The 12,578-nt window shown below is 51.5% G+C and overlaps 3 protein-coding genes across 5 annotated transcripts; 1 reads left to right on the forward strand and 2 right to left on the reverse strand.

Moving 5' to 3' along the window:
* Positions 1-18: 18 nt before the first annotated feature.
* On the reverse strand, positions 19-5,667 carry LOC9661775 (ENHANCER OF AG-4 protein 2). 2 transcript variants are annotated; one of them, XM_024688762.1, is made up of 11 exons: positions 5,290-5,667; positions 5,143-5,219; positions 4,407-5,061; positions 2,357-4,359; positions 1,971-2,298; positions 1,806-1,914; positions 1,631-1,743; positions 1,385-1,572; positions 503-1,332; positions 136-448; positions 19-58 (listed from the first exon to the last, which is right to left on the reverse strand). In XM_024688762.1, the coding sequence occupies exons 1-11, from the start codon at positions 5,407-5,409 to the stop codon at positions 52-54; spliced, it is 4,743 nt and encodes a 1,580-aa protein (XP_024544530.1). In that variant the 5' UTR covers positions 5,410-5,667; the 3' UTR covers positions 19-51. The 2 variants fall into 2 exon arrangements, with proteins under 2 accessions (XP_024544530.1, XP_002962776.1); XM_002962730.2 differs by having other exon boundaries at positions 38-448; positions 5,290-5,662.
* Positions 5,668-5,688: 21 nt separating this feature from the next.
* Positions 5,689-7,050, forward strand: LOC9661776 (transport and Golgi organization protein 2 homolog). 2 transcript variants are annotated; one of them, XM_024688835.1, is made up of 5 exons: positions 5,689-5,914; positions 5,975-6,164; positions 6,241-6,447; positions 6,517-6,699; positions 6,761-7,050. In XM_024688835.1, exons 1-5 carry the CDS (start codon positions 5,832-5,834, stop codon positions 6,899-6,901), a joined length of 804 nt encoding a protein of 267 aa, XP_024544603.1. In that variant the 5' UTR covers positions 5,689-5,831; the 3' UTR covers positions 6,902-7,050. The 2 variants fall into 2 exon arrangements, with proteins under 2 accessions (XP_024544603.1, XP_002962341.1); XM_002962295.2 differs by having other exon boundaries at positions 5,693-5,914; positions 6,755-7,050.
* Positions 7,051-9,929: 2,879 nt separating this feature from the next.
* On the reverse strand, positions 9,930-12,370 carry LOC9647148 (alpha-amylase). Its single transcript, XM_024689090.1, has 9 exons — positions 12,196-12,370; positions 11,887-11,978; positions 11,695-11,824; positions 11,206-11,629; positions 11,048-11,136; positions 10,821-10,973; positions 10,623-10,759; positions 10,391-10,560; positions 9,930-10,329 (listed from the first exon to the last, which is right to left on the reverse strand). The coding sequence occupies exons 1-9, from the start codon at positions 12,368-12,370 to the stop codon at positions 9,966-9,968; spliced, it is 1,734 nt and encodes a 577-aa protein (XP_024544858.1). The 3' UTR covers positions 9,930-9,965.
* Between the last annotated feature and the right edge of the window lie 208 nt (positions 12,371-12,578).

A 12,578-nucleotide genomic window follows, 5' to 3' on the forward strand; every position in this document is an offset into this window, starting at 1 on the left:
CCCAAAAACTTTTCCTCCAAACCTTGGACGAATCGGATCACCACCACCACCTCAACGCCTGGAGCAGCGATTTTATGGACAAAGTAAACACAGAAAAGAGAGAGACAGAGAGGAAGAGAGGTCTCTCGCACTCACCAGTTTGGATAGTGAGAGTAGCCATCGTGGTGAGGATGAGAGTGGGAGTAGCCACCGCCGCCACCATCGTGAGAATGAGAGTGAGAGTGCTGGTATCCACCGCCGCCACCATCGTGAGAATGCGAGTGTGAGTGAGACCGCGAGTATCCACCACCGTCGTGACCGCCATAGTCATGCGAGTAGCCACCACCAGCGTCGTGGGAGTAGTGCCCGTGCCGCCGTGACGATCTTCCACTGCTTCCATGATGCATTTGATGATCCGGAGGTGGCGTCATGTAACCCGACGAATAACGCCCGTGGGAAGAATAGCCTCCTGTTCAGCGAGCTTAGTCACGAAGATCACAACCAAAAGAAGAAAAGAGCTTACCATCGTAGTGACTTTGCATATAATGCGGTCCATTCTGGTGATAGTAGTCCGCCCCGTGATCCCCATATCTGTTATCGTGGTGCGAGTGATAGTAGTGGTCGTCTGGAGCGCTGTGCATGTATCGGCTCCTGGGAGACGGCTCGGACCAGTGGCCTCCAGCTTCACCATAAGCCTGGTAAGGATAATCTCCCTGGTAAGAGTGACCATCGGCCGGATAGTGCTGTCCACCGTAGTGATGTCCGTGGTGACCGTCGTACTGAGGAGATATCGGACCCGGTGGCATGTCTGAAAATCCACCGTAAGAATTGTAGCCGTGATCCACTGGCATGCCGTAGCCTTCGTCACCGTAGACACCCGGGTTGTAGTGCTCGTAAGATTCAGGCCCGTTGGATGGCTGCTGCACAGCGTTTCGAGCATGGTGGTAACCTGGAGAGAAGCTGTCTGGATAGGCACCTGGATCGGCTACGTCTTGAGGTGGTGGCGGCGGAGACGAAGGTGGCGGTGGAGGAGGAGTGCTCGGAGGCGGAGAGGAAGGTAGCGGAGGCGGACTGGGAGGGGGACAGATCGGGAGCGGCGGACCTGTAAGAATGGACGCTGGAGAAACGTACTGCCTTTGCCAGGTATCCGTCTCTGGCGAGACGTCCTCCATCTCGAGCTCCCCGTCCACGTCTTCCAGGACATGACGATGTCTCTCCACGGGATCGTGAGGTGTAACAGTCGCAACTGCGTAATCTTCACCGGCGTTTGCTTCCGTTCCACCCGCGTTGGCTTCTTCTTCGTCTTCAAACATACGCGGGATACTGACACCAGGTAACGTAAAGCTTGCATTGCTGCAAGAACTTAGAGAATTGACAACTCCGAAAGTATAAAACGAGAACTTACCTTCCATACTCGTCGACTTGCATTCCTTCCATTTCTCGTATGGGATCATCGACGGGGCGTTCGTTTCTAGCAGGCCGTCGGCTCATATTCATAAGCACTCTGTCGCAATTGTGTAGCTCAATCTCACGCATGAAGTGCCGTATGACAGTCGGGGGAAATACATTTCGTTCATGCCAGAGTTTAAACACCTGCAAGACCACATAGCTTAACTGTCAAGAAGAATGCAGGTATATGCACAAACCTTACTTTTAAACATTGGCGACGGTTCTCCCTAGCAAAATTCCCCGGTGGTGCTGCAGAGCTTAACAACCGGGGTAAGGCATTGTGTACAATGTGTCGGTACACGCCAGCGGGTGTACCTGGAACAAAGCACGCAAAGTTAGAACTCCAGGAAAAAGTAAAGGAAAACATGCATCTGTACCTCGCAAATTATGTGAACTCACAGTAATGGAATCCACAAGAAAGAATAAGTCGATGCGCCGGGATAAGCTTTGCTCCGCTTCCAATCTCTTCGCTATGATATCGATTACCTGATAACAGCAACGTCAATACAATATATATGAAAGTCAAAAGGATCGAAAGAAACCTGGTCGGCAAGATTGAGCTTAGCACAATCTATAGCCTGCCGTGTCGCACAATGTATGCTCTCTTTGGCGCGAGACAAATTGTCCAGTAACCCCTCAAAGACATTCCTCGCAGTCTCCGCTTCATCATTAGCAGTCGGCAGAGAAGGTAAATCTTTGCTCGCTCCAGAGGCCTGCTCCATAACAATTTCAGGTCCGGTACCAACATCCATCGGAGTCACAGGTCCTGGTACTTTGGACTGAACTGCTGCCATTATATACTTCATAGACGTGGATGTATCACCGTCTTTTGACGCCAGCTTCTGCTTCAGCTCCTTGGCAGCTTCATACCTGTAAATGTGAACCAGTTTTAAGAAGAAACGTTCACTAGATAGCAGAAAATACTTACGCTTTCCGAACATTGTTGTCGCTATGAGGCTTCGACGCTGAAATATCATTCAGCTTGAATGAATCCTGATGTCCTGCCGCCTTCGTTCTCAAAGAGCTTGTTCTCGCAGACGTGTGTTCGTTTTCACTCGCTAAAGATTCACCGGAGTGGCTTTCAGTCGTACCTCTTTCTGAAACAAGACTGGAGGTTTCCGTTCCATGTCTCACGGGAGAATGCCTCCTCATTTTGGAGTTCGAAGTTTTTGGTTTGTCCGTAGAAAGGCCCCTAGCCTTCGTCGTACCGGGAGAAGTCTCGGAGATTCCAGGCTTTGAAGAGTGCCGACTGCCACGTCCAGAAGTATCAAGCTTCTCAAGCTGAACCTTGGTGCCACCTTCGCGTGAAGACTTCACCGTAACAGCATGATCAAAAAGCACTTTGTTTCCTTCTTCTCGAAGTGCCGGAGAAACTGGAGAATATCTCATACTTCCGGGAGAGATCTTCGCTGGAGACATACTCTGTAGCCTCTCTAGCGCTGTTTTCGCAAGAGCACCATCCTTTCGATATAAAGAAACCTCAAAGTGGTTTTCCAGTTTCCTCTTGTCCTCTCCTCTGTGAAACTTCGACAAGTGTGAAGAACGCCCCCACCATGCAGACGGCGAGTTCTTCTCCGGCTGCCTTCTTTCTTTCGGAGCTCCTTGCCCATCAATAGACAGACGACCTTTGCTAACAGGCTCGTCCCTTCGGACTAGAGACTCCGCGTGAAATCGAGCAATCTGACCGTCATCCGCCCTCGGAGACACGGGAGAATACTTCATGTCAGCCATACTTGGAGTTTTAGCTTCTGAGTTTTCCGCGGTGCTTTGAAGCTCGTCACTCTTCGATTCAAACTCCAGAACACCAGCTTTTACGTCACTCTTGCCCTCGGAAAGATCCATGGAGACGGGCGACAATGCAGAAGACAAGGGAGTCCTATCCTCTGGATTGGGAGTCCTATCCTCTGGATTGTCCACGACAGTAACATTCTGAGTTCCACCAGCATCAGAAGGAGGTCCTGTTTCAACATCCCTTCTGTCTTCCCCGAGAGTGTTACCGGATGGACTTGCCTGAACCTTAGCTTGAGATGAAATAGCCGACTCTGCCTTTACTACCAGTTCTTCTGCAACCTCTACAACTTCTTGAACAGCGGGACTGACGGGGGTATCCTGAGTAGCTTCGGCCTTCACTGAAACTTGGATACTGGTCACCGAGAGGACTTCTGATTGCTGCAGATCTTCACTGCCCAGGCCAACCGACGCAGGGTCCATTTCCTTGTCCACAAACTCTTTAGAAGTAACGGTGACCTCCTGTAGCTTATCAGCGTCATCAGCGACACAATTCTTGACCACCACCCCCTCACTCAATCTCGTCTGCTCAGTAGAATCGGACTTCTGGCTGACGTTGTCAGGTGTTTCCTCCACCTTTGCATCCCTAGCAGTTTCTTCTTTGGCAGCTTCTGCGACGCACGCGGTCATAGCTTCTAAGGCACGATGAAGTCGCTTTGATGGAGGAAGAGCCGCTTCACTGTCTGCAAGACTGTTGCGCATTCTATACTTCTCTGCTTTAGGAGGTAAGCTAAGTCCAGTATACTTCTCCTCGAATCTCGGTTTTCCATCTGATGCTCTCTCTTCTGTTGCCTTCGTCGACTCTGAACCATTGCAAGTCGGTGTGTCCGTTGTCGACGAAGGTGGTGAATGTGGGGCTCCCCTTTTCTCCTCTTCCTCGCTGTGCTTATCAAGCGCTGGCTCCTTCGCAGCTCTAGCTCTGGCTCTCTTCACGATAGGTAGATTACTATCAGGATCTTGAGTGATTGGAGACGTCTCGTTAGAAGTGTCCGGCTTATCTTTGTTGTGATCAGAGTCTGTTTCCGCGGACCTTGATTCAAAAGCCGGTCGAAGCCTCTTCTTCAACGTAACCTTCCGCCTAAACGTGTACTCTTGAAACTCATCTGCGGTTGGTGGCGTAGCGTGGTCCTCGTCGCTATTATCCTGAAAAAATAAATGTAAGTCAAGTACCGTTGGATGCCATAACTTACATCTTTCCGAACCACTCCTCGAGGCGTAGATGCTTTCACAGTCATCTGCTTCCTCTTCTTCCGACAAAAATTCGGAGGGAATACAGGCGTCGTAGAATTTACAGGTGCTGACTTCCTAGACTTCGCGGGCGTCCTTTGCTTTGCGGGCTTCTCAGCCTTGCCAGCCTTCTTCTTGTCCGCTCGCACGGCAGAAGGTACATTGACAACCTCCTCGTTGAAGAAGTCAAAACTGTCAAAGGTGTCGAGCTCTTCGTGCGAAGCGAAATTCGTCTGGACCTTCTCGTGCAGCACAATTCCTTTCGGAGTCGTATCATCGTCCGAATTCCCATCCAACGAGCTACCTGATCCCCATCCTAAATCGTAGTCCTCCATCTCTGACGTCCCCCCATTCCCTGCCTGCCCCTCTACGTCAAGCTTACCACCTAGATCCATTACACAACTAGCCTCGCCATCTTCTAGCTCCCTAAACTCTATCCCGCTTCTACCATTCATATCTCCATCTCCCGAGCCTACTTCTACCTTCTCGGCTACGTCGCAGATCTCACTCACCGCAAGGCGAAGGTCGGCCGGCGTACACTTCGAGTGGGCTTTAGCGACGAGCGAAGCTTTGGCCTCCGGAGTGAACTTCGAGATCTCGGAGTGATGGCAAAATCGTCTGGAAGAATTCATTCCAGCGTCAACAAGAGTAAAACTAGCTATTGATAACAAAGGGCGAAAGAAAAAAGGGGCTACTTACATCTGCTTAGTTCCAAAGAAGACCACGAACACGCGGGCCGGATTGTGATGCTGACCAAATGCCTCTGGTTTGCTCACCTACAGGGATCTTCGCCTTCTTGTTATCAAGAATTTCTAGCAAAAGGCACAAAGAAGAAGCTCAAATTACCTGGGCCGGCCATGCCGGGAATCCCTTCACCTTTGCCAGCACCAAATCCCCCACGCTCCATTCGGCGGCAGCGGCAGCGGCAATCGACGAGCTCCTGCCTCGCTTCTTGCTCGGCGCCATCGGACGAAATCCACCGCTAGCCCATCCTCCCGCGAAGAAGCGTCATCGCGAGCAGAAGCGCGAGTGGAAATCATTCAGCCGAGCCCTTTCCTAGCCCCGGCGGGATCCAGCGCTCGCCTAGACCAGCTCGTCATGCCACAGCGCACTAAACCCTAGCGCTCTCTCCCCCGTCACACAACCCTAGATAACAAATCCGTGCCGTCCACTGGCGCCAATCGACGGCCGGCTAGAGACATGCATGCGTGTTGCCCTCTTCCCAGCTCTAGATCTCGTCCAAGAGCCCTAATTCTCTCGTGGGAGGTGTGAGAGAGACGACCAAGGCCATGGGATTCGAACGCTCGCACTTAGGGTAATTGTTCTCTGTGTAATCGATCGATCGATCGAGAGTTCTCCGATCGATAGCAAAATCTCTCTCGCGGAGAATGTGTGTGGCAATATGGGCGCTGGAGGAGCATCCGATCTACAAATTCATCCTCACGCACAACCGCGATGAATTTCACTCGAGGTAGGCTCTTCGATCGATCGATCGGGCTTTCGAGCTTAGTTAGAGAAATTTCTATCACAGGGAGTCTTGCCCCGCTCACTGGTGGAAGGAAGAGCCGGGGAATATTCTCGCCGGTCGCGATGGCAAGGAAGGAGGCACCTGGCTGGGAATATCCGCGACTGGCCGCCTGGCGTTTGTGACGAATATTCGCGAGCCACTCGAAAAGAATGCCGCTGTCTCGAGAGGATTTTTGCCTGTGCAGTTTCTACAGGTATGACAACACGGTTAGTTCTTTCTTCTTTCTTATGAACAGTGTTCTAAACCTTTTTTTTTTTAATCTTCTCTAGAGCGAGTTGAATCCAAAAGACCACATCGACCAGCTTTCCTCACAAGCGATGAGCTACAATGGTTTCAATCTTGTGGTGGCGGATGTACACTCGGGAGAAATGGCTTGCTACTCGCACAGCCTCAAACTCGGGGATACTCTCACGCACGATATCTCGAGAGGCATTCATGGAGTGAGCAATGGAGTTTTCGAATCAAACTGGCCCAAGGTTTGGATAGTTTTCCTGACGCTCTTTTTGTAGTTCTTCGTTTTTTTTGCTAACTTTCGTGTCACCCAGGTTGATAGGGGCAAACGCAAACTCAAAGAGCTACTCGAGAGGTATCCGAACGAGGAAATCCCCGATAAGATCATCATCGACGAGCTCTTGCGCGATGGACGAGTTTTTGAGGACTCGGTTCTCCCGGCGACTGGCGTCACTCTGGAACGGGAGCGAATGCTCAGCCCACTCTTTGTCAGCCAGGTTTGCTCAGCTCTTCCAAACTTCCTGGCGATTTTTCTAGCTTCGATCTTGCCAGGAGCAGTATGGAACGATCTGTATGACGATCATAGCCGCGCGGCGAGACGAGGTCGTGTCAGTGTATGAAGAGTACTTGAGCGGCGGGGTCTGGAAGAACCACAAGGTAGAATTCGCAATGAAGAAGCTAGAATCGTCGTTAAACTAGCGCGAGCGTTCCAAAGAGGTCTGTGTTGTAGGATCTAATCTAAAGTTTTCTTGTGGAGCAACACTTACGCTAGATGGAATGGCCAGAACCATAGAAACTGGCCTTAAATGTAATAAATGATTAATTTACACTGTTTGCATTAAGTAAAATTTTTTTCTTAACGTAAACAAGGAAATGTTGTTCGAGCCAAAGGTTTAAACTTGTTCTTCTTGGAGCGCCTCGGGGAGGCGATCGATCGATCGATGGCGCCCCTACATTGAGTTCTTCTCGGCTTTTGATCAGTCGGTCCGCTCGCGATGATGGCGTCGATGAAGATCCAGCATGTCCTCACGGCATTCCCTCCGCCGCGATCGCCGAGCTTGTGCCGGTCCGGATTGGAAGCCTCGAGGAGGGATTTCGCGCCGAGGCCAGGGTTCTCTACGGCGTGCTCGCGGCGGACGCGCTCAAGATCGAAGGTAGCGTGCAGGTTCTCAAGGATTCCAGCGGCGAGGAGATCTTTTTCGCCATCAAGCACGCCGTGGTGAGCACCGATCGAGATTTCCCAAGGGAGCAAGAGTAGCGGCCAAGGAGCCGAGTCCTTCAGGGGGATTCTATGGCCAGTCTTCGTCGATCGCGATCCTCTCCTTCGACAATCCGGCCAACGTGGAGGTTCTTTCTTTTCTCAGCGAGAGGCAGCTCTTGCGATTCCAAGGTATGAGCCCCGCGGAGATAAGGCTGGAAGAGAACAAGCTCTTCAAAGATGGGAGCTTTGAGGGCGCGCTTACGCCATGAGCATTGCCAAGTGCGACTGTGCGAGGAAGAAGGGCATCAGAACCAGCGCGAGCGTGTCCTCGCTTTCTCCGATTCGGCGGAGTGCTACCTCAGGCTGGGACGATACGAGCAGTGCATTGATGCCGCCAGCGCTGCTCTTGCCATGGATCCTACCCCATGTCAAGAGCATCCATCGAAAAGCGGTGGCTTTGATCAAGCTTCAGTGCTACGAGTGGTCGTGGCAACTCTTGAGCGACGTCCTTGGGGTGTAAGAAGGCAGAGTCGAGGCCCCAGCCGTGCTATGGAGGAGCTCTCCAACTTTCTTCGAGCTTGGAGCGATGGAGAGGAGGCGCCGAAGATTCCAGAGTTTGCCGAGTTCGTTGGCCAGGTCGAGGTGAAGATGTGCGAGGCAGAGCCAGGGGCGACGCAGGGGACTATTTGCGACGAGAGAGATCAAGCGAGGCGAGCTTCTCATGATCTGCAACCTGGTGGTCTTCGAGAAAGGTGACAACGAGTCCGCTTGCAAGAGAGACGCCGCTACACGGCTTATTGTCCGCGAGCGTACAAGCAGATCTACAGCCTGGTTTGCGAGGTGGCGGGCACCGATCGAGAAATACCGGGAATGGAGCTCTTCCGGTCAAACTGGGCCACGCCCGAGACCTGGTCGAGGATCAGGAGCGACGAGAGCAGTGCCAGGGAGGAGCTTCAAGGCATCGAGGTGAAGAAGACTTTCGAGATTGTAGGCAAAGCGGGATTCAATCCCAAGCTGCCCGGGACCGGACCGACCAGGCGCCTGCTGTATTCCTCTATCTGGCCGCTGCCGAGCTTCATCAGCCACTCTTGCGTCCCCAACGCCTCGCTCTTCGGCAACACGACCTGTTACTTCGCAGCGAAGGACATCCAGGCCGGGGAGGAGATCGTCCACAACTACATCGTGCCAGGCCATCCATACAGGCGGAAAAGGCTCTCGTACAAGTGCTCGTGCAAGAAGTGCGAGCTGGAGCATAGGCTGGAAAGGATCTCGCGGAGGTGGCGGGTTGCTACAGGGACTTGCGAGAGACGAACTTCGTGTTGACAGTGAAAGAAGGGACCAGATGGTGGCGAAGCTGGAACGTGTGCTGGCGACGAAGCTCCAGGAGGAGGTCCACTGGTCGCTCTACATCATGTACTACCAGGAGCTCAATGCTGGAAAAGCGGTGGCGCTTCCAGAGGGGATTGTTCCAGCGGCGGAGCGCATCATGGGCGCGATGCACCGGTTCTCGGCGGCCAACTTGCCACTGTTGCTGGAGACGGTGGCGAAGTATGCCCGGGACAAGGACGCAGTGCAGAGGATCAAGGTGGAGGAGTGGGAGCGTAAGTTTGGCAAGCAGGAGGAGCGCGTTGCAAAGGCCATCCAGGAGAGGAGCTGGGAGCTCGGCACACTGCTACACGAGGCGGAGCTGGCTGCCTCCCTACGTGCGTAAGCGGATCTCTCTCGCTCTCTCTCTCTCCTTTGTGATCGATGTTTCCAGGAAAATGAATTACGTACGCAACTGACCACCTTCCAGCGTAAGTCTCTCTCTCTCTCCACTGCTGCTGACTTTGTGATCGATCTTCCCAGGAAAACGAATTACGCATGCAATCGTTCAAAAACAAGGCTCTACACTTGAAAGCATTTCAAGCTAGCAAAATGACCGATGGTTAGTCTCGCTGTAAGAAACGCTTGACAACAACCTTTGTGTGTGCCAGTCTCACTGGAAAAAAAGAAGACCTCATCAAATGGAGAAGACAATTAACTGTCCAGTGAAGGCGAGGAGGAGCATTCGATTGGAGAAGTCTGGATCGAGAATGTGAGTGGCTTCGATATCTTCTTCGTGCTCTCCCAGATTGCATACTCGGAGCCCGCCATTACGAGCTTTTAAGGGGATGATTTTGGAAGCAAAGGTCATGTCAAATGAGATCTTGCCTGAACAGATGGATTTTTACCTTGGACCAAGCTTCAAAATGAGTCGATGCGGAGTTTGGATAGTTTCAAGAGTCTAGAGACTTCTTTGACAACACAATCTCCATGAATTTCCAGCTCTTGCGAGCCATTGCACCTGAGCTGTGGTGAGCACAATCGAATTCCTTTCTCAGAATCAGGGCAGGCCAATGAAGTTCACGAGGAATTTGGCAGCAGCACCACAGTTGTAGAGGTCCTTTAAATCTTCCTCAAGCTTGCTTAGAATAAGCGCCATTTTGAAAAAAAACCTAATAACTTTTGATTCTTCTTCAATAACATGTTAGATTGTAAGCCTAAACATTGAAACTTATTGGAATAGCAAAATATACAAAGCTATTTACGTAATTTCTTCTTGCTGGATTCTTCTTCCTCCTCGTCTTCTTCCTCGTCTTCCCCTTCGTCTTCGTACTCCACCTTGCATTCCTCCACGACTTTCTCCACATCGTGGAGATTGGAGACCATGTCTGGCACTTCCTCCATGATCCGGTTCACTGTCTCGCACGACATATCGCTGGTTATCTTCACTTCGATGTTCTCATCGCCAGTTTCGGAAGGCCCCGACTTGACGACGATGATCTCCGGCTCGCTCGGAGCCACTCCAGCCATCTTCTTCGTGCTCTCCCAGATTGCATACTCGGAGCCCGCCATTACGAGCTTCCAAGTTGATGATTTTGGAAGCAAAGGTCCCATGTCAAACCTGTGCCGAGCTCACAGCTAAGAGATCTTGTCTTGCCATGAAACTAGAGATGGATGTTTACCTTGGACCAAGCTTCACAATGAGTCGATCTGCGATTGTGGCAACGTACATGTCGAAGTCCGCTGCCTGGATCTTGATCTTACTCTCCGCGTTTATTTTGTTCCGTAGCCTCAGCTCCAATAGCTGGTTGATCTGTTCTTGCAGCCCCCAGTAGAAATAGTGATCGTAAAACTGCGAGAAAGGAAAAGAGGCGCCAATCAGAGCTTGAAACAAAACGAAGATGCTCTCCTTACAATACATGGAATCCCAGGATGCGTGAGAATGTAGACATAGCCGAGATGGACTTTCTCGTCGGGAAAGTGCCAGTGCCTCTGGGTCGATCCGGTATCGTGGTTATCCACAAACGTGACCGCTTTCTTTGGATACCAACCTGCAAGTTTGTCCAGTGTTGAGCAACAAAAACCACTGCAAAGTTCCAGAGATAAACATACCGACTAGACCAGGAGGCCTGCCTTCCTTGTCCCGCAGACGCCACAGCTCCATCTTCACGGCCTCTTGCAAGACTCCTTTGGTGGTGAAATCGAAAGCACATCCCCAGCCGCCGGTCCCGTCGATCCAGTCGCAGAGCTGCTGCCTGTGAAAATCTGCCACAAGACAAAGTTCCTCAAACGTGAGTTCATCGAGCTCAAAATTCTCTATCCAGCAAGCCACTACTGACTTTGATCGGCAGCTAGACGACCGCTGACGTAATTCAGCGACGTCCACAACTCGCCAACAACAAAACTCGGGTCGGTTCTCTGACAGTACCTGATGATCAACACGCCTGTTCCTGATCAGTTCTATAGTTTCTACGACTACTCCTCCACCTCTACTTACAATTTGGTGTACTTGGGAGCGTAGCCTTTGACGAAATCAAACCGCCACCCATCGAAACCAATCTCAGCCTTCATCCAGTTCAACCAGTCGGTCAGCTCGTCCTGCACTTGCTTATTAGTATGGTCAAGGTCTGGAGCAGCTGCGTAGCTCTCACCAGTGTCCTGCTTGCCTTGGCCACCACTCCTATAGATATCATTGCACACTACTGCCCAAGGCCCCCAATCCAGCCTCTTATCCGGAGTTCCACCTTCAAAGATGTTCCAGTGACCCTGAGCATCCTGTTTCCATCCACTGCGATGGTTTATCACTATATCAGCGATGCAGCAAATGCCCTGCTCGTGGAGAGTGTCGATGAGCTCCTTGAGCTGCGCCTCGTTTCCATACGAGGAGGAGTTTAAGTCGTAGAGCTGACTGGGAAGATAGCCTGAAAAGAAAAACAAACGAAAGAACAGTCAAGAACTTCGCTAGGAAGAACAGTGGGGAGCTTACCTTGTCGATCGACTGACTGCGATGGCGGAGGAAGCCAGATATCAGTGACACCGGCTTGGGCGATGACGGGAGCCTTCTCTTTGAGGTCTACATACCAAGGTTTCTTGGAATGAGATTCCCAGTTGAATCCCTGCGAAGAACATAGAAAAGAAAAAACTTCGATGGCAAGGTCTATAAACAAAAAACGCGAACCTGGAAGAGTATGTGATTCGAAGGACTCGCTGGTTTGGGCCGCTTAGCTCGGACTCGAGCACTCTTTACTTGTGCTTCTTCTTCTTCTTCATCTTCATCGTCATCATCTTCTTCTTCTTCTTCTTCTTCTTCCTCCTCTTCTTCTTCCTCATCGTCTTCGCCATCGTCTTTGCTCCCAAACACCGCTCTAAGCCTCCTCTTCCAGGCGACATTGGAGCTCTTCTCCAGCGGCCGCCCACACAAGCCACATTCCGCCCTACACGACCATCGCGCGCTACTGCTACTTTCAATCCTGCCTAGATTCCTTACATTCCTCCCGGAAATCAGCAGCAGCGATCCTCCCTCGCGATCGCAAGCGTTGTGATTCGCGATCCATGGCGGACGCGCCGCCGCCACCGCTGCCATTCCCTCCCGCCCCTGTTCTTCCCGCTCTAACTCTAAACCTCTTTCGATCTGCCACGTGGGATATTACGTGGAAGGCCATAGCCACAAGGACGCCACGTCATTAAGAGCGACAGAAAAGAGAAAAGAGGGAAAAGGGAAGAGAAAAGAGAGGGAGAGAGAAGAGAGAAAGGAGAAGAGATAATGGGTGTTGCTTGTGTGGAAAATGCTTCCCACGACGATTTATCCGCTAGAACTTGCAAAGAGCAGCGATCGATCATGGACGCGCTCGCGCTCTCCAATGCCGCCTA

Source organism: Selaginella moellendorffii, unplaced genomic scaffold (assembly GCF_000143415.4).
Source record: "Selaginella moellendorffii unplaced genomic scaffold, v1.0 SELMOscaffold_2, whole genome shotgun sequence".
NCBI classification, from domain to species: domain Eukaryota; kingdom Viridiplantae; phylum Streptophyta; class Lycopodiopsida; order Selaginellales; family Selaginellaceae; genus Selaginella; species Selaginella moellendorffii.